Below are 27,160 nucleotides of genomic sequence, written 5' to 3' on the forward strand. Positions count from 1 at the left end.
AGGTTAGATGAGAGCTCCAGCCTCTGACACCTAGCCCTGGGCTCTTTCTGCTGTGAAAATCTCCTGGCTGAACATTTGCATATCTTCCTGATGCCCAAGGTCATCGTTGTGCAATCACTTAATGAACTGAAACCCTAAGAGGCAGTTGGAGTGTAGAAGGCCAGTTGTTCTTACGTAAATGTCTTTTGGATTCTTATATTGGAATCATAGTTTTCTGTTTTCTCTACTTTTGGGTTACTCTCTCACTTGATGTCAGGTATTCTTTTTCCTTTTTTTTTTTTTTTAAGATTTTATTTACTTATTTGACAGAGAGAGACACAGCAAGAGAGGAAACAAAAGCAGGGGGAGTGGGAGAGGGAGAAGCAGGCTTCTCACAGAGCAGGGAGCCCGATGTGGGGCTCGATCCCAGAACCCCGGGATCATGACCTGAGCCGAAGACAGATGCTTAACCAACTGAACCACCCAGGCGCCACTCCTTTTTTTTTTTTTTTTGAGGAGCTGTAATACAGAAATTAGCATATTTAGTTTCTTAGGCATGTGTAAAGTAATATTTAATAGACTCTGAGTAAGAGTCCATTGGACTGTCCTATTAATAGAGTCCATGAACGCAGGTGTATAGAGTTTGATATTTTTTTTGACCGTTAGGAAGCAAAGTCTGACTTTTGTTTGGCCCTTGTTTAGGTCTTATCCTGATAAAAGAAGTTGTGAGGTTTCAGTATTACATAGTTGAGGCAGGTGTTTGGGAGTGAAACTCTGTATCTCGAAACATTTAGTTGCCTCATTAAACCAGGCAGTGATGTATAATTATTCCTAATTGCTGAGTTGATTTTACCTTGGAAATATTTACCTATAAAATAAAACACGTTCCTCTGTAGCAAGGGCAGCATGTTTATTGCCCATTGTAAAAGATTTGGGCTCCCTAAGCACGGGGTTGCACAACCCATTGCATGTCCTGATGTCATGTCACCCTGTAGAAATTGGAACTCAGGAACTGTCATAAGAAAATGGTGATATTTTGGCTTCTGCTATTGCTGTGAATGTAGAGTCCTTTGAATCTGACCTCGAAGTCTTATATATTCTGCCAGCATCTGTGAAATTGTGACAGGCTAAATTATTAGCTTGTAAATAGAGTAAAACCAGAGACCCTTCACAATTTTTGGCAGTTTTAGTGATGAGGTGGAGATAATGATAGAGATATGGCTTTATGAAGGAGAAAGGATACGGACTTCATGGACAATCAAAGGGATTTGAGGGAAATCCATGGACATTATTAGTGAACATATATTGACCAACTTATTTGGTCAACTGGGGAAAAATGGTCCTCAATTTTATTGCAAGTTAATGAGGATGAATTAGTGAGGTGGTTGTAATCCAAGTACCTGGAAGTAGGTTCAAATCAGTTGCTGAAAGGTACCCTGGTTGTACCTAACCCTATTCTAGGCATGGGGACTTCCTCATCAATCTCAGGGTCAGTTTCAGATCCACCCCATTGTGACAAGTATTACAATGACCCATCCTGGTCTAGAGGAGACTTCGGACCCTCTCCAGACAACATTTATAATTTCACGGAGTAAGCATGAAATGAGGGAAATTTGAAACCATATGGGTAATAGCCAAGCAAATGACTAGAACTTTGGTTGTTCACTTGAAAGATGGTGTGGGGTGTATAATACTTGTTTAGGATGGCAAAACCTGATCCATTTTATGGCTCATCCCTCCTGCAGTCTGTCACATCAATCTTAGATCCATCAGGAAACAGTGAAAGGTCTTAAGAGTTCTTGCAGTGGATCTGGGCTGCTATAAGGGAAGTTTGTCCCTCTTGGGGGGAGATTTCCCAGAAACAAAAAGCTCCCATGGAGAACCATGGTTGTGGTATTGACTAGTACTGGGGCTCTTGCTGTCCTGGAATGCTGATGAAGATGATCTCTTGGAAAATAAACTACCCAAACAATCTAGACACGTTCTTGCACTCATCCACTTTGCCTTGGAAAATTCTCATAATTCTTATGTGAAAACAGGGATAGCACTTTAGAGATGTTATCATAGGGCAGTAAATGCCCTCAGTTAAAAGGGACTCTAAAACAATCTCTCCTATGCAAATCAAGCCTGATTCCACCAAAGGAAGCAAATGCCAGAGCCACAGGTTATGGTTACTAAGTCTAGGGATTCCCCAAACTGAAATAGATGATGTCAGTGATGGTGACCTTGCTGCTCAGTACAGAGCATGAACTGAATGCATTAAATGTTCATTTGATTGAGTCCTGAGCTTGACCCAATCAAAACTGAAATTACATGCACCTCATTTACTAACATGGAGCTGCTATTCTTCTCTGTGACCCTAGATTCTCTCCCTACTCCTCTATCCCAACTTTAGCTTCTTTAATGAGAAAGACAGTAATGAGGCTGAGTTCTCCCTATCCTGGAGATCCAAATTGTTATTTACCCATCCACATGTGGGTAAAAAATATGTAACATGCTAGGAAACTATGGGGAGGGGAGGAACATAAACTTTTATGGACATGTTAGATACAAGTGCCCAGTTTACCAACCTACCCATCCGTGGAGAAAAGGGATACCTGAATTCAGCTAATGTGGCTTGAGCAGGGTTTGCAATAGAGCAAGGAAACTAGTAGACTTTGTTGGCAGGTCCCATTGGCCAATTCAATGTCTTCTAGTCGTGGCTTCTGTTACTGAATTCTACATGATTATACTGGGAATGCTTACAAAATCCAGAGGGGATTCTTCTGATCTTGAAGAGCTGCATATGCAGAGGTGCTAAGACTTTTGGGGCCTCACAACCCTGATGACCTCTTCTGAGCTTCAGGTCTCTATGACTGCTCTTTGGAGGCTCTGGCAAAAGGAAGCAACCTTCATGGGGTGGTACCACTCCTAGTCTCACAACATCCCTGATATGGATGCCAGGTATACTTCTTTTGAGTCAAACTGAATGCCTGGCCTGTGGAGGCCTTGTGACTCTTCAGTCTGATATTCACACTTTGGAGTATATCAGTTCATCCTCAGTGAGTGATGGGGTAGGAGGGGCCCAACAAGCCTCTGTTGTCAAATAGAGATGACATTCAGTTTTCCAACACCATTTGTTGAAGAGACTGTCTTTTTTCCATTGGACATTCTTTCCTGCTTTGTCAAAGATTAGTTGACCATAAAGTTGAGGGTCCATTTCTGGGCTCTCTATTCTGTTCCATTGATCTATGTGTCTGTTTTTGTGCCAGTACCATACTGTCTTGATGATGACAGCTTTGTAATAGAGCTTGAAGTCCGGAATTGTGAAGCTGCCAGCTTTGCTTTTCTTTTTCAACATTCCTCTGGTTATTCGGGGTCTTTTCTGGTTCCATACAAATTTTAGGATTATTTGTTCCATTTCTATGAAAAAAGTTGATGGTATTTTGATAGGGAAGCAAAAGAAACAATCAACAAAACCAAAAGACAACCAACAAAATGGGAGAAGATATTTGCAAATGACATATCAGATAAAGGGCTAGTATCCAAAATCTATAAAGAACATATTAAACTCAACACCTAAATAACAAATGATCCAATCAAGAAATGAGCAGAAGCTCATTTGCACCCAGACTTCTTTTTCCAAAGAAGACATCCAAATGGCCAACAGACACATAAAAAAGGGCTCAGCATCACTCGGCATCAGGGAAATCCAAATCAAAACCTCAATGAGATATCACCTCACACCAGTCAGAATAGCTAAAATTAACAAGTCAGGAAAGGACAGATGTTGGCGGGGATGCGGAGAAAGGGGGACCCTCCTACACTGTTGGTGGGAATGCGAGCTGGTGCAGCCACTCTGGAAAACAGTATGGAGGTTCCTCAAAAAGTTGAAAATAGAGCTACCATACGATCCAGCAATTGCACTACTGGGTATTTACCCCAAAGATACAAATGTAGGGATCCGAAGGGGTACATGCATGCCGATGTTTATAGCAGCAATGTCCGCACCAGCCAAACTGTGGAAAGAGTCAAGCTGTCCATTGACAGATGAATGGATAAAGAAGATATGGTATATATATACAATGGGATATTATGCAGCCATCAAAAGGAATGAAACCTTACCATTTGCAACAACGTGGATGGAACTGGAGGGTATTACGTTGAGTGAAATAAGTCAATCAGAGAAAGACATGTATCATATGACCTCACTGATATGAGGAATTCTTAATCTCAGGAAACAAACTGAGGGTTGCTGGAGTGATGGGGGGTGGGAGGGATGGGGTGGCTGGGTGATGGACATCGGGGAGGGTATGTGCTATGGTGAGCGCTGTGAATTGTGTAAGACTGTTGAATCACAGACCTGTACCTCTGAAACAAATAATATATTATATGTTAAAAAAAAAAAAGAAGAAGAAGATAGCAGGAGGGGAAGAATGAAGGGGGGGAATCGGAGGAGGAGACGAACCATGAGAGACTATGGACTCTGAAAAACAAACTGAGGGTTCTAGAGGGGAGGGGCGTGGGGGGATGGGTTCACCTGGTGACGGGTATTAAGGAGGGCACCTTCTGCATGGAGCACTGGGTGTTATATGCAAACAATGAATCATGGAACACTACATCAAAAACTAAAAAAAAAAAATGACATGGTCAGGAATGTAAGCAACCTGACACCAGCAGCATCTTAACTTCACATGAAAAAGTGTCAACTCTCCCTTTAGGGAAAACTTTATCTCCTGACTCCCAGGAGGTTCCTTTAAATGCCTGGGCCCTGGTCACTGATGGATTGGCTAAATTGAAACCTAATTCAGTTAGGTTTGGGCTGCTGTGACTATTCAGGCTCAGCATCAGCTATGCAGAAAATGGATATTGTCTCTGCTCAGTGTGCAGAATTCAAGGTAGTTCTTACAGTGCTGGCCAATACTCCCTTTGATAAATCTTATTACATATTTACTGTCTCTGGGCGTGTTGCCAGTGATGTATTTTTTTGGTTTGCCATTTGAAAAACTACCAACTGGCAGATTAAAAACATCCCTCTGGGCAGGGGGGCCACAAGCTATGGAAATGGTTACGCTGCCAGGGTCATTCATGAAGACGTTTATGGTCAGGGCCTGTTCTCTGATAAGAACCAATTGGAATCAAGCTGCTGGTTCAGTCTGCACCCAGACTTCTGCTCTTGCTACCTGGATTCATTACTGGACAGGACATGCAGCAGACCCACAATCAAAGACTGAGCAGGAGGTAAAGCACTCTGTTCCCATGTGGAATGACTGGCATGGAAAACTGATGACTCATGCTAACAGTTGACCTGTTTGTCTCAGTGGTTGGGGGGGGAGGGGAGACATAGTTTCCAGTGGTTTATTCCTGCCATTCCTGACAAATTGACTGCATTGGACCCCCTCTTGGGACATCGATGATACCTCACTGCTGTTGACAGTTTTCCAGGTTATGGTTTTGCTGGTCTATTCCAGTCAGCCAACGTCAGCCACACCACTGTGACCCTCGGAATTAATCTAGTTAAGTCTGACAGTGGTGCACCTTCTGTCACAGAAGCCAGGGCTGACTGGGAAGGTATTCAGTGGCCCTTCTGTGCTCCCTGTCATCCACAGCATTTTGTGTGGTGGAATATTGGAACAGCCTCCTTGAAATCAACTCTAAAGATAACTCTGCCTCTCTGACTTCCTCTGGTCCACATACATTGGTAAGACACTTTGGGTACTGAATCCAGCTGGCCCCAGTTTCAGATAATCTCTTGACCACTTCCTGAGTTATGATAAGGACGGAAGAGGTGAGAGGTTATACCATATTTTATATTTTGAAGATTTAGGATATCATCCTGACGTTTCCTAGAGGTGATGAGTCTTTCCTTCCCCTAATAGCTACTCCAGATCATCCTGTTTGGTACACCCTCTGGCTGGCAGCCTGGTCAAAAAGGGGAAGAGAGGATTCAAACTTATATTGGTTCAGCCACTTGAAATTTCTTGTTATATTGAATTGTCCTGGATCATAATGATATTGATCACTTGATTGAGTAAAATCTTGCTGATTCTTCTTAGATATTGATATCTCCCTTGATGGCCTGAGTAAGTTTTATAAAAATAGCCTTGGTCCTCTTGCTCTTGACCTTTCTGGATGAAAGGTCTGTGTAAGTAGGGGGTGATTAGAAAAAGGTGAAGTAGTAGCTACTGGAATAGGACACGATTTCGTGGTGATAGGGGAAGGGCAATGACAATCTGTGGTTAGAAAACATTAGACCTGGGAGGTACAGTGATCCAGTAAACATTAATGATGTTATTGATCTTTCATAGCCATTCCTGGAACCTTCTTTTTGAAGGAATCTGCCCTAGTGTGGCTCTCCCATACTGTTAGAAGCACCTTAAATTTAAGTGACTTTTGGCTCTGCTATCCCCTGGTAGATGGCTCTGCCATGATTTGAGCACCATTTCCCCTTACCTGAACAAGGAGTCTATCAACAACAGCAGAAGGTGGCCCAACTCCTCCACCTCTCACGCAAAAAGCATACGAACACATTTAGATGTCTTTCTTCCCCATCATTTCCGTGGCTGTTATTCATTCTATGTGACAAATAAATGCCACTAGTTGGTGGTGTGGACAAATAGAGATTGAACTGATTGGTCCCCCAAATTAGACTTAGTTATTGGAGCTGAACTGGGAATCATAAGCCCTGCTAACTGACCTAGGAGCCACATTGGAGGCACCATCTGCATGTATCTCCCCAACTGATGTTTGATCCTACTTGTAGGGCCCTAAATGTCATAAAAACCACTTTCTGGGGACTTTATGTACTCTTAGAACTGTACTTGTTGTTTAGAAGACTTCTTTGTTAGGGATGTCATAAGAGACATTCAAGTATTTAGGACTGTAGATCATATACTTGCCAAATGTGGAGCTCCTCTTGGTCACTCAGGGAAGCTACTCTTGGTCACTCAAGGAAGTTTTATGGAGGAGTAATTGACTCATTATTATATGTGCCCTGTGGACCATTATCTCTGTCTCCAATTAGAAAAAGTGGTATAAAATTTGTTCCTGATTTTAGCTGAAGTGATCAGTAATACCACCTTGATCAGCCCAGGCTCAAATCACTGGCCAGGATTGTTAAGGATGTTGAGAATTCCCTTCCAAAATGAAGGCGGGGGACATCGGAGGGAAAGATGAACCATGAGAGAGTATGGACTCTGAGAAACAAACTGAGGGTTTTAGAGGGGAGGGGGGTGGGGGGATGGGTTAGCCCGGTGATGGGTATTAAGGAGGGCACGTACTGCATGAAGCACTGAGTGTCATATGAAAACAATGAATTGTGGATCACCACATCAAAAACTAATGATGTATTGTATGGTGACTAACATAACATAATAAAATAAAATTAAAAAAAAAAAAAGGATGTTAAGAATTGCCCTAAATTTCCTCGTGTGGGGCTCATTGATATCTGAAGACTAGGTGGAAGGGTCAATTCAGAAACTTAAGGGTAAAGCCACTTGGCTTTCTAAAAGTTGACTTTAATGGTTTATGAGATTTGTTCAGCTGATTTGGGCTAGTACTCTGGGGGACAACGTTGAGGTTAATCCTTCAGGTTGGTCTAATTCTGCTGCATAGATGAATTTAGATACAAAGTTCAAGGAAAAGGAGGACCCAGTGACTCTAGTTTTTGGCTTTATTTATATGGAAAATATTGGACAGTAAAGATAGGATTAGTGGTGGAGTAGTAAAGAGCCTAGCATTGGACATATTAAAGTTTGATATGGCTGTGAGATATTTATATAGAGATATAAATTAGGAGAATGGGAGACTTTGGAACCCAGATGATGGATCTCAGGAGGTGATGAAAATTTGGGAATCTACAGCATACAGATGGCATTTAAGACTTGAAAACACATGAATTTTCTAGGGAGGAAGTACAGAATTTGAGTGGTTCAGGGAAAATCATGCATTTTGCCAATAGCCCCGCCTCCACTTGACCAGCTTCACTCCTCCAAATTACCTGCTTGGCTCCTGAATATACTTGAGTTTGACAGTGTTACCAGAAAAAGAAGGAAGATTAATCAAATGGCAAATATAATTACTGCTTTGATTACTATATGGTGTTCTATAATGGCATGGGTGTAATTTGCTTAAATGTTTATTTTAAAATAAACCAATAGGTATTGGATTTTGTATTCTAATATATTTTGTTATATTGAATATATATATATATGACTATATATATTTGTTATAATGAATTATCTAATGTATTTTGTACTCTAATATAGATACCACATCAGTAACCTAGCTAAGGAGGTGGTTGTAGTTTGTGGTAGTTGTTTAGTTTTGATTCCATATGGGCTTTTCCAAACCAGCAATTTGGGAGTTTATTGTACCTACAGACATTTTAAATTGTTTTTCTTTCGCTTTCTATGATTTTTTGGTTGTTGTCAGAATTACATGATTGTACTTTTAGTGTTCTTTTGTTTTCCCATGTTGGCTCTGCTTTATCTCTTGATTTTTAATATCTTTCCTTGGAGCTTATTACAAAGCTGTCTAAATATTGAATCAGACATTAATGAAAAGTGACAAGAAATGCTATAATAGCACCTGGAGGTATTTTTTAACTATGGAGAGGGTAGGTGCTTGATAGATAACTAGACAGTGTACAAAAAATGATGCCATGGGGTGGGGAAGAAAGGAAGAACAGGGAGCCCCAAAGCACCGACCTTTTGTTAAGACTTTATGGAGAGTGAGTATTTAGGGTGAACTGGAAGGATGCACTCCTAAAACTGCAGTACCTGATTTATTTTCTTGATTTAAAAAAAAATTATGTGAGGGGTACCTGGGTGGCTCAGTCGGTTGAGCCATTGAGCTTCTGATTTCAGCTCAGGTCATGATCTCAGGGTCATGGGATTGAGCCCTGCATCTGCTATGCCCTTGGCGGAGAGTCTGCTGGAGATTCTCTGTTTCTCCCTCCTCTTCTGCCCCTCCCTCTTCTCCACCTGCACTCCCCAACCCCGTGCTCCCTCTCTCAAATAAATAAATAATTTTTTTAAAAAATTATATGATTTCTACGAACGCTTAGAGGTTTTATGATTGACTGAACTTCATCTCCCTTTGCCTGTTACTTTGAAGGGTATTCATGCCTTTAACAAGTTCGAGCTCAGTAGCACTGTGCGGGTCGCTGCTGGAGTGCATCGCCTTTGCGCAGGTCATAGTAGTTCACTCCTGTCAGATGTGGGGCAGGTCCTCATGGACTGCACGTAAATCACTGAAAGGTAGTTTTTGGAAGTCAAAGTGTTATTTTCAATATTTTAAAATAAAAGGGAAACCAAGCATTTTACCCACAATATGGCTCTACTGGCTTTTAAATGTATCTAGTTCCTTTGTTGGCTATTTTATTAACTCAGTTGAACCTACAGGCTATTTCATAATAATTAGCATTGACTGACAGCTATCTGCTTGATTTTAAGTGTGGGTAATGGAAACAATCATTGTTCAATGGAATATATTTGATAGATAAAGTCTCAAATATATGTGGTTTGCATTGAAAAAATACTATACTATTGACACTCTGAGATGGAAACATTTGTTTCATAGGAGGGGAAAGAGATACTTAGAAGTTTATTGGGGCTCATGGGGGGCTCAGTCCATTTAGTGTCGGACTCTTGATTTTGGGTCAGGTCATGATCTCTGGGTCCTTAGATCGAGCCCTGAGTCAGGCTCAGCATTCAGCGGAGAGTCTGCTTGAGATTCTCTCCCTTTTCTTCTGCCCCCTGCCCCAGCCCATGTGCTCTCTCTCTCTCAAATAAAAAATATATATATATATTTTTTTAAAGAAAGAACAGTTTATCTCTTTGTTCCTGTTCATGTAATTAGTTGGTAGCAGTACTTTGGGGTCGGGAGAGCATCTCAACAATTTGTTCATAAATATTATTAAAAAATCAATATAATTTTCCTCCTTAGTTTAAACAGTGTAAAGTAATGGTACACCAATTACTTTTATGACTCTAGGAACACGTTGAAGACCTAATGTAAACTGAGATAAAGGTTATATTTTTCACCAGAAGGATTGTAGTTACTTGTACTCTTAGAGAGTTGTAACTACCAATGACATTTGTTTTCATGTTCGTAGTTCCCTTATTTACAAAGTTTTCATCACACATTGCTTACTGACTCTCTTCCTCACGGCCCCCCACGCCCAGATTGGGGAAGAAGATTACCATCTAGTCAGCCTTCTTTAATTCATGAAGAACTTATTTTGTCCTTCTCAGGGTTTTAGGTACGGCTCATTGTGTCTCTAATGTAACAGGAACAGACATAGATTTTGCTTCAATGAATGTGTCTTGAGCTCTTCCACGTTTAGAAAATATTGAATGACTTACAGTCCCTAAAGAAAGTAGCCATTTCCAAAGCATATTCTGTTGACATTAAAAACTCTAATGTATACCACAGTTCTCAAGAAGCTCTAACTACTTAAGCTTTGGCTGCAAAGATGACATTCCTTTCAGTCATCCAGCCATCCTAGGAACAAAGCACTGGATCTGTCAAAATGAGGCCTCTCAAATAATTGATCAGCACATTTTATTAACTCTGATAGAGCCAGACAACTCTGTCAAGAAAGTACTGCAGTGGCATCCAAACCTGGGCTGAGAAGTGCTGCAGGTGGATTGTTTACACTTATCCAGTTTCCCAGCGGCAGCAGGCAGCCAGCATTATGGGAAGACAGCGCCGTCTTCAGTCCCCAGGGCACCGGGCTTTCTGTGGAGTGCCGACCAAACCTGAAGCAGGAGATGGCTTTTCACGCAGTTCCTCCATGGAAAATGAAAACGACTCCCAAAAAACACGTGCCACAAATCACTCCCATTGAGCTGTGTTTACCCCTTGGCTATCGGTCTTTATTTTGAAAGCTTTGCCTCTCTGTGCCATTTAGAGAGCAAGAAAAGTGGAAGAAATCATCCCAGAATTATGTAGACAAATTGGAGTCAGTAATTCCCATAATGTCTGTAAAGGCTACATTGAAATATTGTAGGAGGAACTTACCAAATGAGCTTAGTCTTTTGAGATCTCCAGGACACATTTTTAAAGGGGGAAGGAATGAAACTTCCATAATATTGTTTTCTTTAAAGAAAACAATTCTTTTTTTTATAAATTAGAAAGAAGGGGAACTTCAGTGTCAAAGAAGGGACTTAATTTGTATTATCCTTATCTCTTGAATTTAGCTCTTTGTTTTCATTTTATTAGAACTTAACATCTTTCTTCCTTGTTATACATAAAATGCTTTGTTTTAGAGAACATTTTACATAAAATGATAACCTCTATGCAAATATTTATAATTGTGATCATCCCTTCCTCTACCTCAAATAAAATTACATAAAAAATGAATGAAATAAAAATGCCTGTAATTATCTTCCCACTTTGTCAGCATACCTGTGTGTGTGCTTAAGGGAAGAAGAAAATGTTGTACTTAATGGAGAGATGTAATAATGAAAGTAAAATTTTGCAGGACTTCTTCCTCAATCAAAAAAAAAAAAAAAAGCAAAAACGCTAAAAGGAACAAAAGCCAAAATGCTGGTTTGGGACATCGAGTGACAATCCTCATGCAATCCTTATTTAAATGAGTACCAATCCTTAACTTGTCAAGAGGTATTTTTTTCTACAGAAATGTTTTGCTTTAAAAGAAATTAAAGTAAAATTTAATTTAGAAAATTTAATGTAGGGATTTAACTCTTCAAATAACTAGAACAGTGGATTGTAAGGACAGCAGGTTAGTAGTTTAGAAGTCAGGATAAAGACAGTCCGTTTCTTGTATGCCCACTGAAAGACAGGTGCTGTTGATGGGGGTGACCTCTGATGGCAAGTCATCTTACTATAAACAGAAGGGCGTGGAAAGCCATTGGCTGGAGCCAAGAGTGTTTACTCTCCAGGTGTCCTCCTAGTTAACCTAAATAACTACACAGCTTCTGGAGCCGGAAGGTTCATGCCAGAGCAAGGTGTTTTTAATGCTACCTGGATGTTGGTTAGAGACTATAAACCTTTCAGAGTATTGTGTAATCCTCGAACCGGGTTTCATTCTACTCATACTGGAGAGTGGAATTTATTGGCTGTTGAACTTCACACAAACACACACCCACACACACACACACATTCATGCACACACAAAACTTACTTCCAAATAAAACTGGAATTAGTTTCAGGTTTTGGGACTTTAAATGAGGTAAGTTGTATTTAGCTTTTGATTGAAACATTATAATGACTATTATATGATGTGGTGGGTCATATGTTTAAATATAGGCAATTCTATCTCAGAAAAAAATGTTAACTAAAATAATTTGTTTGGATTTTTCTCAATTTTAGTCTAAGGACAATAGAAGAAATATGTACATAAAATTGAGCAAGTGGGTCAGTATAAAGAAAATCTCCAATCTGCCCATGCTGAAACTTTTAAATGCATTTTGTTTTTACTTCATAAAACATAATTACATTATGTTAATGCTAGGAGAAATGCAGGTGAAGCAATAATTGATAATAAATAGATTACATTTCATTAGAAAATATTAATAGTTGACTTCAAGGAGTTTTCCTTGATAGCTGCATGCTATAGGATTTTTAAAAAAATAATACGATCTATTTAAATGAAAGACTTTCTTTCTGGATACTTTTTGATTTGAAATTTTGTGCTAAATTTGGGTTTTTCATTGGATTTCAAATGTAGTCATCTCAATGATAAGTGTTTATATTTTTTTAAGAGAACAAGTGTTTCCTTATTTTTATGGGATTTTTCCCCTGAAATGCTAATAGTAAAATCAAGTTTAACTTCTTTAAAAAATATCTTAACTTTCTAGTTGGTTTTACCTTCAGTTTGACGTGCAGTTGAGTGGTACTTTGATTGAGAACCTTGATGTAGACGCCTTTGATATGCTTTGGTTTAGATTATTTAAATATATTTTTGTATCTTTGAATCTCATGAAGAAAGCGTGTGAATTGCTGCTCTGCTGCATCAAGGGGCTAAGATGAGGCAAATTGTCAGAATAATTCAGTATCTAAAAGATTTCTTTCATTCCAGACAGCTGAGGAAAGCTTTGCTCTCTTAGTACTGTTTTATTATTCTTGTGAGAAAAACACAATTCAGGAGGAGAAAACATCCTCTAATTCTAAGTGTCTGTGACCACTGATTTATTGCTAGAGTTAGATTGTTTAGGGAACCTGTTTGAAGAGAGAGAGGATGAATTATCACAGCCAATAAGTTTTCCAGTTTGGTTTCCAGGGTCTACTGAGCATCAGTCAGCACTATCCGGTTTCCTGCTCCTTTCCTTGATTGTAGTTATGATTTTCTGAAATCCTGTCTATTTGAACAATGATGTTGCACTACCTTATTTTGCTTTTTGAGTGTTTGTTTTTCACCAAAAGTTTTCTAAACTACAAAAATATTACTTATCAAAAATGGCAACAGAAGCAAATACCAATAACCTATAATGCTTTGTGTTATAACTTAGGGAGAGGGAGGGAGAGAGAGAGAGAGGGAGGGAGGAAGAGAGAGAGAGAAAGGGAGAGAGAGGGAAGGAGGGAGGGGGGAAGGGAGGAGAAGGAAAACAGAGAAAAGTGAATTTTAAAAATCTCTACTTTGATTTTTCTCTTTCTTCCTCTATGTCCTTAAAAATTACTGTTGTTAGAATTTTCAAAATTGTATGATCTGACTTTTCGAGCACGCAGCCACCCACAGAAGGAAGGTGGTTGTGTGTGTCGGGGGGCAGTCTTACATTTTGCTTTGGGGAAATGGTGCAAGCCAATTTTGAAGGTAATGCAGCTGTTGAAGAAATACAAAAGCCAGATGACTTAAGTGTGTATTGAGGAAACCAGGATAAATTGTCCTTAGAACCTGCTCTCACAAAGCCATTTTAATTGAGGTCAAAGAGGAAAAAATCGTAAGTATATTTCAATTATTTATTAGGTTTACCTAGAATGAGACCTTCAGTACAGATAGACCTAATTTATAATTCTTTTACTCTTTAACCCTTGAGTTTAACCACTGTGTGGATCCATTTTACTTTGAGACTGCAGAGGGTACTTCATTCCTTATGATAGATAAATATTTAGGGCCACAAAAACTGTGAAATTACCTGACTAAATCTTACTTCCATGTAAGGAATCAACTTCTATATTTAAAAAAGGCTTATAATAAATTGCTTAGTTTTTACTTGAACTTACACAGTTAATAGGAATATTTCTTATCACATATCACATATTTGTATGTGTGAAATGTTTCATGTGAAACTGTTTTGTCATATGCTCTTAGCTTGCAAGTAATTCAAAATGTTAATTTAATTTGATAGAAAATCTACTCAGGCAGCAATCTTATAATTTGTGTTTTTTAGTGTGTAAATTATGTCACAATCTGTGTTTTATTAACTCTGCTAATGAGGAATTTCATTTTAGGATTAAAACTTAAGGAAAGGTGATTTAGAAGCTTTTTATAACAATGGTTTGCAAGATGGATTTAATATAAAACTACCTTAGATTTTAAAGCTGAAAAATGTTGCTAAAATTATAAAAAATATATGATTAAAATGAATAATGCTACAAATATATTTTTTCTATTGTATATAGTTTAGTTAAAAAATAAAGAACTTGATGCCAACATCCCAGGATTTTCTCTTTATAAAAGTTGTCATTTTAATGGGAGATCAAGAATTTAAAATTTACAAAATTTGGAAATACAGCTCTGTGTATACTTTTTTAAAGTCAATATAAAAGTGCCAGAAGTATTTACATCATATGTAAATTAATCTTCAGATTAATCTACAGATATATGCCATTCAATTTAAAATTGCCTTTAACATTTTATTGTTTATATTCTATCCATCAATTTGTTTTTAAAGTCAAAGGATTTCTCAATTTTCCTTAAGTTACTATGATACCTTTGGACACATTAGGAGAGTTTTTATATATTAACTGAAAGTATCTTTTACAGTTTATATATATGGTTCAAACTAAGATTTTAACAGAAGCTTTTACTAAAATTATTACACAAATTCTACAATTATATATTAATAAACCAGATTATCTCTATATTAGTTATCTTTCAAATTGAGAAGTTCAGTTATCAGTTATACTTAATAGACAAATGATGTTAGGAATACTAGAGTATGTTACAGAATGATTGATATTTATGCTGCAAAACAAATGATAGCTAATCTATGCCTGTGGCCAAATTCTTTTGAAGTTTCATGGCTAAGATGAGCTGAGTTTGTTAAGTGGTAGAAGGCTGCGTTGTCTGGGGGCCTGTTGTGCTTGGCAGGTCATGATAAATGGGGAAGTTTTTCTTAACCTTGTGGCCAAAACATTCCAATATCTAAGAAAAGGGGGGGAGACCCCAGAAAGATACAGAAGACATTGCCAAAAACATTAGCAAGACTTCTCTATCTAAGGGAATAGGGTCAATTCGTAAGATTATTTTTAAAGCATTATTTGTGTGAATTCATAGATCTTTGCTTGAATGGAGGGAAATCTAAAGCTAAAAGATTTTTATACTTAAGATTGGTAGAATTATTCTTTCCTGGTACATTGAGAAAATGTAAGGTAGAGTCAGCAATTTGAATTTAATTGCAGTGGCTTCTACCAAATTAACATTATGTTTGTTAAGTACTAGTTCTTGGTTTAGATTTGAATATTCCACTTTGCTCTTTTGTTGTTTTAATACTGTCTGCTTTGTGATACTCAGGACAAGAAACATGTAAACATAATGTATAAGTGAGATCAAGATTTATGGGTAAATATCTCTTACGTTTTTATAGTACACATTTGTGAGACAAAAAAAAAATCCTTTTAAGACTTATCTATCATATTTAGACAGAGTATCATGGTTGAACAGTCTAGTCTCGTTTCCAAACTTGGAAGGAAAAAAAAAAACCCTTTCATATGTGCTGTAACATGATATGTTAAGGCATCTTATAGTTCCTTTTGTGGCATTTTAAGTACTATGTTACCTTTGATATAGTCCCTGTTGGGTAATAATGAAAAAACATACCATTAGAAGGAGTTTGAAATTTTCCTGGATATTTCATATAGTGTATGTGGAGTTTATGGCAGGTGACAAAGGGCTCTGGCATAATTAAGGAGAAAATGTGCTTCCAAATTCTAAAAGCTTATGAGGTTTGACGTTTGATTTAATACTTATATGCTGTACATATATAATCATGCTTTGCTTCCCTGAGTCATTGTTACTAAGTTACGTTTTAAATATATCCAACCTTGCAATGAACTCTCAAATAATGTGAACGCTGTTGTGACAATTGTAGTTGATGAAGAGTTATAGCCTGTAGGATTTTTTACTTTTAAAATATAATTCCTCCCCAGTGGGTGATTTTGTATAACCTCCCTCCCCCAAACCTGGGTCCTGGAAGGCCCCCTGCTTTCAAGGCCAGAAATCAAGTAAGATCTTGCCCATGACAGTCCAGTATTAGAGGGGTAAAATAATTTCTACTTCAGGTTTTTGGTTGTGGATTTTTACTTATTAGCACTCTAACCCTACTGTTCTTAGTATATATGTTTATTTTGTTTACTGTTGTAGTTAAAAACAGAGTATTCAATTGGATCTTTGTATTTTATCTATGTATAGCAGTTAAAGAAAGGATATGGCAATTTTTCTATGAACTGAAATGGATGCAGATTTCCAGTTACATTGTAGAGTTCCCTCACTTTTATAATAAATGAATAACTTGGGCTTTGGGAAAATGATACTTGGTGTTGCAGGGGAGAAGCTTGGGGAAGCAATGTTAAAGAGGTTGAAAAGAATATACTGAGCAAAGGGAAGAGTAAAGAAACGTTCCGAACTTCATGAGAAGGATTTCAGAAATGTATGCATTTTAGAACTGCAAGATTTTTGTTTCTAAGAAAGAATGATACTTTATAAAAGTAGATTTAGATTATTTAGTAATTAGATTTTTGTAAAGTCTGTCCCCAAGACCTTAATTTTTGACCACCATCTGGCACAATGGCATTTTATTTTACATTACTTATTTTATTTTGAGAAGCCTCTCAGTTTGTATGGACATTATTAAAACAGTGACACATTTTTAAAAACTCTACGTGACAACCTTTGTGTTCCAAAGATGTTTTTATGCCTTAAGTTTTTAGAAGTCAAGAAATGAATTGTAGCACATAGAAAAATGTAAAATAGGTCTTGTTGAGGAATGTGGAGACATTTTAGTTGAAGCCAGTCTAGATGGTGACTAAGTGTGTATTTGTTTGGGGCTACTAGCAGAATAGTAATTCTGTGCTGATCTTCTTAACATAAATTATAATTACTTGGTTGCACAAATATCCTAGACTATCTCATTAAAGTATACATCCTATGCTAAGTTCTAGAGTGGTATTAACTTGTAAATGTCATATTTACAAAATAAACATATATTCTATTTGATTATTCCAAGTAAATAAATACTAGAATAATTTTTGGCAAAAGCCTCCATAGTAAAAATCATGTATTTTGTTGAATATTCTAACTATTATTATATTGGCTCAATTTTTAAAAATTAATTCACACACCTAGTTTTATATTTTGTTAGTTGCTCTCCAAATGCAAATTATATTATAGACTATTGCATGGAAAATTCTTTGTAAACACAAAGTGACACAGAATTATTGTCAGCAACAAAAATTAAGATTGTCAACTTTGGTTGTATTTCAAATGTGAATAAAATGCAAATCTTACTGAATAAACAATATTTATACAAATACTGTAACATGTCAGTGCCTAGCATCTTATATTGACGTCCATGTTATAAAATGTATTTTATGACTGGATTGGATAAAGTTATAAATAATTTCCCAATAAAGCAGAATAGGTATGTAACTTCAGTTACCTTTAAGTTCTGACTTAGTGAAGATAATAAAATAAAACTGAAATATCAATTGTTGTGACATTTCTCATATTTTCTAATACTTTAGAAAGTTGGTCATATCTGAATTCCAAATTACATAATGGAATGAAAAAGTATTTTCTTGTAATTATTCCAGCTGTATTCTAGGAATATAACGTATGCTCTCATTAAACACATTTTAATTAGATGACCCTTTTAAAAACATTTAATATTTTACAATTAGTTGAACCAGCTGATACTTTCATGGGCTTCCTCAGATCATCTTGTTCTCAGGTTAATAGTATTAAATAAATATGAATTAAAATATGTCCCTTTTTACTTCAGAACTCCATTTCACTTTGCTGATATGGACTTTCAGTGTTACCAGTGCTTGATAAAGACAGGATATTTCCGTAGCCCAATTTAAAAGATTCCTTTATCCTAAACTTTTTGAGGAACCTCCATACTGTTTTCCAGAGTGGCTGCACCAGCTTGCATTCCCACCAACAGTGTAGGAGGGTTCCCCTTTCTCCGCATCCCTGCCAACATCTGTCGTTTCCTGACTTGTTCATTTTAGCCATTCTGACTGGTGTGAGGTGGTATCTCCTTGAGGTTTTGATTTGGATTTCCCTGATGCCAAGCGATATTGAGCACTTTTTCATGTGTCTGTTGGCCATTTGGATGTCTTCTTTGGAAAAATGTCTGTTCATGTCTTCTGCCCATTTCTTGATTGGATCATTTGTTCTTTGGGTGTTGAGTTTCGTAAGTTCTTTATAGACTGTGGATACTAGCCCATATGTCATTTGCAAATATCTTCTCCCATTCTGTCAGTTATCTTTTGGTTTTGTTGACTGTTTCTTTCGCTGTACGTAAGCTTTTTATCTTGATGAAGTCCCAATAGTTCATTTTTGCCCTCGCTTCCCTTGCCTTTGGCAATGTTTCTAGGAAGAAATTGCTGCGGCTGAGGTTGAAGAGGTTGCTGCCTGTGTTCTCCTTTAGGATTTTGATGGACTCCTGTCTCACACTGAGGTCTTTCAACCATTTGGAGTCTATTTTTGTGTGTGGTGTAAGGAAATGGTCCAGTTTCATTCTTCTGCATGTGGCTGTCCAATTTTCCCAACAGCATTTGTTGAAGAGACTGTCTTTTTTCCATTGGACATTCTTTCCTGCTTTGTCGAAGATTAGTTGACCATAGAGTTGAGGGTCCATTTCTGGGCTCTCTATTCTGTTCCATTGGTCTATGTGTCTTTGTGCCAGTACCATACTGTCTTGATGATGACAGCTTTGTAATAGAGCTTGAAGTCCGGAATTGTGATGCCGCCAGCTTTGCTTTTCTTTTTCAACATTCCTCTGGCTATTCGGGGTCTTTTCTGGTTCCATACAAATTTTAGGATATGAGGAATTCTTAATCTCAGGAAACAAACTGAGGGTTGCTGGAGTGGTGGGGGGTGGGAGGGATGGGGTGGCTGGGTGATAGACATTGGGGAGGGTATGTGCTATGGTGAGTGCTGTGAATTGTGTAAGACTGATGAATCACAGACCTGTACCTCTGAAACAAATAATACATTATATGTTAAAAAAAAAAAAAAAAGAAGGAAGAAGATAGCAGGAGGGGAAGAATGAAGGGGGGAAATTGGAGGGGGAGACAAACCATGAGAGACTATAGACTCTGAAAAACAAACTGAGGGTTCTAGAGGGGAGGGGGTTGGAGGATGGGTTCACCTGGTGATGGGTATTAAGGAGGGCACCTTCTACATGGAGCGCTGGGTGTTATACACAAACAATGAATCATGTAACACTACATCAAAAACTAATGATATAATGTATGGTGATTAACATAACATAATAAAAAAAAAGATTCCTTTAATGGTTGATGTATTATAAGAAATAACTAGTAGATTCTTTAAAAATGTTCCCCCCCCCCCCGATGGGATGATAGTTTCAACTCTTAGTTTTAAAAAAACTTACCAAAAGCAACCTGCAGATCTAGCATAGGAGAGAAAGAAAGGCTTGATGCATAGTATTCAGTTCTAATTCCATCCCTGTTAGTGCTAGCTGTGGGACATTGGACAAGTTGTTTAACCTCTTTGAGCACTAGTTTTCTTATTTGTAAAAGGAGAATTTCATCCATCACACCTGTCTTCATAGATTAAATGAGATTTCATATATACATAGTCCAGCACAGTGAGTGGAAAAAAGTAATTGCTTAATAAATGACAGCAATTATCACTGTTATGTTGTAGTAAAAATTCAACTTGTAAATAACAAGACATTTTGATCTTCATTTTAAACATTTTAGGTTGGATGTTTATGAATTTTAGGTTCTTAAAATTTTAGGTTCTTTAGGTTAAAATGCCTTTCTAAATCTGGAATTGAAGTTTCTTACACAACTTGCTTGCAGATTAATCTTCCTGGTCCTCAGTATTCTCATCTATGAATTGGGAAAAAAATAGCTTATACCTAAGCATTGTGCCTGGCATATAATAAACTTTCTGCTATCATTCATTCAGTCATTCCAAAAATTTGGTGTTTTGATATTTTTATGTTAATTACATACCGAATAGTTATTTTCTTAAAATAAACTTGTAATTCTTTTTCATTTCACTTTGATTTTGCCTGTACTTTTATAATGTTAAGTAGGGCAAAAATTCACATCAGTGCAGCCTATTGAAAGGATTTAGCACTATTCATCTTTTTCCTCTTGGCATATTTTTTGCCCACGTCCTTGTGTGTCTTATGAAAACTAGGATTTGATTTAAATTATGGGCATGAAATTTTGCCTCATTTCTTGGCCTGCTTGTTTTGACTTTTTTCAAAAACAAATTCAAAACTAAATTGGTGGTCACTGAAAACAGAAGGTTCTATATATTTTGTAAGGATATTCTTTCTCCAATAGCATAGATACTTCAGCAGCCACCATTTAATGAAGTGTTGCTCTTTCAGATGGGAGGGTGTGTTCAAATTTAGTTAAAACTATCCATTTGGTTTCTAGTTCTGTGATCAAGACACAATAAACATAAAAGTTTCCTAATGATTCATTTAACTTTTTTCCATCAGCTCAGAAATAAGATAGGGGTTTTTGAAGTATTTTAAAGAAGTTATAAGTTAACATCTCTTTTGGTCTTTGGTATTACCAAAATTTCTTTTCAAGGACAGATTAAAAGATCAGATCATATTCGTCTTGATACTTTGTTTCAGTCAGTAATAATATTCTGTCAATTCTGTCTCAGGAATATCTGTCAAAAATATCCTCTCACCTCTGTCCTCATGGCTTTTGTCTTAATTTAGGTTGTCACTATCTCTCACCAATGGATTGAATGTGATTCACTTAGTAAACTAGTATTTGGGGAGTGCCTGAGTCCATTTGAGCTGCCCTAACAAAACACCACAGCCTGGGTAGCTTATAAACAACAAAAATTTATTTCTGATGATTCCAGATGCTGGAAATCCAAGATCATGGCACTAGCATGGTCGTGTGGTGAGGATCTGCTTCCTGGTTCATAGCCAGTGCCTTCTTGTTGTGTCCTCACGTGGTAGAAAGTCTAGGGAGCTCTGTAGGGTCTCTGTCACAAGAGCATCAGTCCCATTCATACTGGCTCCACCCTGATGACCCAAGCACCTCCCAAAGGCCCACCCACTTTGTAATCTCGGGGGTTGGGATTTCAACATATGAATTCAGGGGGGGACACATTCAGACCATAACTGGGAGCATCTACTCAAGGCTAGGGATGTAGTAATTGCAAGATCAATGCCATCCCTGCTTTCATGGAGCTTAAACTCTCTCTCCTGTTGTATTATTAGTCTCTTCAGGCTTTACTTTGTCCCCATTCTATACTATCTTCTACATCATCTCTAACGAGGCTGTCTCTTAAAACTCTTCAATGGTCTTGAGTGCCCAAAGATTAAGTTCTGAATTCTTTGTCATGTGTAAGGCCTTCTTCATAATAAGATTCCTCTGGCAAATCCCATGATATTGAAATTCCTTTCTCCAGATTTAGTCTTTGAAGACTTTGTCTTTTAAGACTCGGTTGAGAAGTCACTTCCTTTGTTGCTATCCCCATCTTCCTTTGGCTGGGGTAGATTGTTCTCTGAGCATCCATAACACTGCAGAGACCTTTCATATAGCAGTCATGGTATTCTGAATATTATTCTTCCCTCATTGGACCATGAACAAATGGATGAAACTCCTAAAAAGAATCACTTTGTAGAATTTATAGCTTTAGCAATATGTATAGATAAAGAATATCTGTATCTACTTCAGTCTTTCACCATATACTTATTAAGCATTAGCTATGAATCTGAGACTCAGTGGGTACTAGAGAGTGAATAATCAGTGGATGTGTTCTCTGCCATTATAATTACTACTTTGAAGATAAATTAAAATAATCAGAACTTTCTGGTTAATTATTTGGAGAGTGATGCTTTATAAAAGCTATGAGTATTTAAAAAATTCCTTGTTTTGTAAGTCATAGGAAGCTTGTCTGGTTCTGACTCTTGCTGTGGGAGTATATGTCTAATTTGCTAGTGTGGTCTGCAGCTTCTACAGCCAGTCCCAAAGTCTAATCATCATAGCCTTGAAGAAAGTAACATTCACTTTGAGGTGATTCTGCATATTCATTGAACAGTTCATATAGTTTCTGGTGAAGAATCATAGGAAGGAACAAGTGGGAAATAAGGATTTTGTTCTGGTATCCTTCCCTTGTAGTACTTTTTTTTCTTTTTGGACAATTTTTAGTGGATGTAAGACTTTTGTGGGTTTTGTAGTAAATTTTGTTTATATCTTAAGAAAAGTATTCCTTTTTTTAACTTTTTTTTTCTTTTTAACTAATTGCTCTTGCAAATATTCTTCACCCTTCCATCTCGTGGTGCTGAGTTCCATGTTAAGAGCATAGAAGCTGTTACATGATTAGACAGGGATAATAATCTCTTTGTTCATCAGTTTTGTTTTCATACTGTATAAATGTATACACAGGATGCAAAAGAGAGTGTGGTTAATCAAGCAACATAATTGATTTCCCAGATGATGAAAATGTCTAGGCTTAGAAATGAAAGCAGAAGACATAGATATTTAAAAGCATAGGAGATTTTTGTGTTTGTTTTTTAAGTATTCTTCTGAGTCAGAGGACGAAAGAATGTATGAGCTTGAAGGACAATGCTGCATCTTTAAAATTCAAAACTTACTCTTTTTTTAAGAGATTTTATTTCTTAGAGAAAGAGAGCATGTGCGGGGAGGGGCAGAGAGAGAGGGAGAAGCAGAGTCTCCACTGAGCCGGGAGCCTTGCATTGATGCAGGGCTCGATCCTAGGACCCCGAGATCATGACCTGAGCCAAAGTCAGACACTGAACCGATTGAGCCACCCAGGCGCCCCTCAAAATTTATTCTTAAATGATGCCGTTTGTATCACAGTTAACACCCATGATGTGTGCCCAGGGTGTATATCTAGTAGACTTATTTTTCGCTTCCAAGTTTCATATTAGAATTTAAAATGCCTTGGATTCTGTAGGTTGCATAGATGGACCCTCACAGTATTAATACCCAGAGTGTCTAACAGTAGACTTGTAAATGTATATTGTTCATGCTCCATATTAACTAAGGAATTTTTTAAATTGAGTCTCCTTTGCATATGATATACCATTAAGTCCATAGTAATCAGATAAAGTATCTGTGCTTGAAGTTAAATTGTGAAAGACAATGGATTTGTGCTTTACCTTCTTTCAGAGAATGTATTGCACACTGTTGTCCAGAAATGGTTAGCAAGTCCTAGAAGCAAAAGTTATTTTCATTCTTTACCTTTTATGGGCTAAAAACCACAAAGTGGAAATACAGTCTGCAAAATATACTGCAAATATATGTGAGAAGTCTGCGAGCCCTGCTGAAACTTAATTGATATGCTGAGAAATATATAAAACATACAGCCACTGGATTGAGAAAATGAAAATTAATATGTGAATGTTTTAACTAATATGATGCTTTGCCCCCAGAACCTGGTGTTTATTATTGTGCACTGTGGTAGGGGACAGAAGCGGTATTAATTGGAAAAACACTTCTTAGTGAATTGAGAACAGTATGGCTTTCTTGTTCCTAAGTGGGAAACCTGGTTCTTTGGTTGCTTTGTTCCTAGTTAGGCTAGTCCCAAGCCATTTCAGCTGAACATTTTACGTACTGTTGGAGTCTAGGGAAGCGCCTTTGGCAGCTGATATGGGATAATAATGAAATACGCTGTTTAGCACTGCATGCTACCCCCGGAAAATTCGGGGATTATTTTATAGAAATCTCGGTGAGCAGAGCTGTATCCACTTTACCAAGTGTGTGAACCTGTGTGAGAAAGTTGTATGTTCATATGAGAATAACTAGTCCTCTTTTCTTACAGGTAAAGAAAACGTGCACAGAATCCGACGTTTCAGAAGCTCAGAATTCCAGGTACTGTAAAATAGAGGCCGGGACTCTACTAAGGAAAATGGCAATTTTGGAGAACTAACTAGTAAGATGTCATACTCCAGATACAACTGTGATTTGAAACGTCGAGATTCTTTAAGAACTTTTCTTTATGAAAACATTTTGTATTGGCTAGGGTACCGTTAACCAGAATCCAATCCAAAGGATTGGGTACCATTCTTCTGATTGAAGTCAGCTTTAAAGAATGATAGTAGAAACATCCTCTAGAAATAGTTGAAAACCTCTTCCCTTTCCATTCACTATGTGAGTTCAGCTACATTTTTCTTTCTGATCTTTTCTTACAATGTATTCACATCTGAAATTTTTCCAGAAGCTGAATAATTCAACTTTCAAATCTGTGTTTACCAATAAAACTATAGTATTTCTTTTTCTTTCTTTTTTTTTTCTTTTGATAAAACATTGCTAGAGTTTGAGAATGCTGTCAAATTGGAAAAATCAAAATTGACCTGGACTTCTCTTTTTGGTTATTTGGAGCCTGTAGAAATGATGCAATAAAGTGGTCAGACCACTACATACAGGAACTTAGCACCATTTTATTGTTTGTGCTTAGACCAGATGCCCAATATTTTCAGGCCTACACATTTTTTTTTTAAAGATTTTGTTTATTTATTTGAGACAGAGAATGAGAGAGACAGAGAGCACATGAGAGGGGGGAGGGTCAGAGGGAGAAGCAGGCTCCCCGCCGAGCAGGGAGCCCGATGCGGGACTCGATCCTGGGACTCCAGGATCATGACCTGAGCCGAAGGCAGTCGCTTAACCAACTGAGCCACCCAGGCGCCCAGGCCCACACATTTTCATTTCAAAATCCAGGCTTGAATTTTAAAAAGTATTGTAAATACCATTACAGTAATAAGCATAACCTGAGTATGATGTTAATGATGTAACTTAGCTTATTACATTAAGAAATTAAATTTAATGGTGAGATGGGTCTTAATTGTCCTCCTTGCTCCAGTGTATGATATAAATAGTGATTTTCTTGGTATAATACAGCAACACACATCTAGCGAAAATGTTTATGGCCACCATATTTTTTTTTGGAGAACAAGTATATATTATGTGGCATACATTGACAGTTTGAATAACTCTTCCTTCATTTTATACAGTATGATATTCCTGTAGTTAATTCTGATACATCTTATATTAAAATGATTATAAATGGTCTTTTCCTTTGGACCATCAAAAGTATACAAATATGATATAGAAGTTTTGACATTTGTTCTTTGACATTTTGATCTTTATCCTTTATAATTAGATATCAAAATATAAACAGGTAGCTTATCGGAGCATTAGGAAATGGATGAACCATTAAAGGTTTCCCTACAAAGCAGAGTAATTCCAGGATGCATGGAGAAAAAGAAAGGTCTAAGCTCTAATCCTGTGGGTATTTCCTTCCTAACCATTTGCTGACCTTTCTGAGTGACCTACCTATGACTTGCTATTTAAGTAATTAAATAATTTTTGCAAAGCTGATCTTGAGGATTAGTTAAAAAACAAAAACAAAAACAAAAAACAGAGCAATATCATCATCCTTATTGACATTTCATATCAAATTTTTTTCCCTTAAGTCTACTCAGGATTTTTGGACATGGTGTTATGCTTAAAGAAATTTTAAAAAAGCAGAAAGCCACCAAACTGCGTTCACAATTGATATAAATAACTTAGATGAAAAGCAGGGAATTTTGAACTCAGTGTATTTGAACCAGAATTAGATCATTTCCTTTTATCTAACAAATCCCAGCTTAAATGGCCTTTAAGAGTACAATTTTGTTTCTAAGGTAAATTGTGGTTATTTTAAAAAGACTATTTAAAATACATTTTATTTTATAACATAGAATGTATTATTACATTAATATGTAATGTGTAATATATATTAATTGAAAAAATATCTTTACTTCCTGGAAACCAAGAGGTGGTTGCCACAGATGAGCTGCTTCTAGAAGTTTTCTAATTTGCAATATAAATAGGTCAAAATAGGCAAATCTGTTTCCAGTGACTCTAAAGCTTTGTAATATCAAAAACAAAGAGTCCTTACTTACTAAAATACAATATGGAAAGACCTTCAACATGACCAATAATCATTTATTGGTTCAAGATAGCCTACACATTTTGATCTTGGCTGGTCTCCTCTCCTACCTTCTGGTGCAAGGGATAATCTCCACACCCTAAAAGTGTCAGTAACATAAAGGCATGGCTATTCTCTGTTTACTCATAGGTATTAGATAGTAGAGTGCTAAAACTGGCACTTGGTTAATGCAATGACGGAATGCCAAGAGAATAAAAATATGCAAAATATCATTCTGCACAAAAATGATACAATAACTTACTAAATAGTCAACGAATCCGAGAATGCCAAAAATAGTATTTATTGTATGCATGTACTGGGGTTCAGTTTTTATCACCTGTTACACACACACACACACACACAGTGCAACATTGCTTTAGCAATATATGTATATGGCTACATTCTTTTGTGCTCATTAGGAACCACAGACCTTCCTGTATTCTCTTTTTCTCTCTCCCTCTCCTTCCTTCCCTCCCCCCCTTCTCCTGTGTTGTGTGTAAGAGAGAGACAGAGAGAGAAAGAGCACAAGATAGAGAAAGAAGGAGAGAGATTGATTGATTCAGATTGAGATTTAAAGCCCGGGGCTAGATAATTCTATTCTGAACAAATCTAAAGTAAAAAATTGAGCTCCAAATGAAATACTGCATCAGCATAAAATGCATGCAAGCTGGAGACCCACTGCCTTATAAAGTGCTGCCTCACTTGGAACCTAAAGCTAATATAATTCATTTATTTAGCTAGCTTTATAGTGTGTTGGTCTTGGATTTGAAAAGATTAGAATAAATGTAGATGGAAAGTGTTTTTACAGTAGGGAAGTAATTAAATTGGGTGTGGAGACTT

General features: G+C 37.2%; 1 protein-coding gene across 5 annotated transcripts in view; it reads left to right on the plus strand.

Moving 5' to 3' along the window:
- The window catches only part of EYA4 (EYA transcriptional coactivator and phosphatase 4), a 267,602-nt gene that overhangs the window by 113,876 nt on the left and 126,566 nt on the right, over positions 1-27,160 (plus strand). For all 5 annotated transcript variants that reach the window (XM_045865570.3, XM_045865574.3, XM_045865575.3 and 2 more), the window contains exon 3: positions 24,173-24,222. In XM_045865570.3, coding sequence (XP_045721526.1) covers positions 24,173-24,222 — 50 coding nt within the window. The remainder of the gene's footprint in view (positions 1-24,172; positions 24,223-27,160) is intronic.

Source organism: Mirounga angustirostris, unplaced genomic scaffold, assembly GCF_029215605.1.
Source record: "Mirounga angustirostris isolate CCGP_5_RB_7025 unplaced genomic scaffold, mMirAng1.0.hap1 SCAF_8, whole genome shotgun sequence".
Taxonomy (NCBI): domain Eukaryota; kingdom Metazoa; phylum Chordata; class Mammalia; order Carnivora; family Phocidae; genus Mirounga; species Mirounga angustirostris.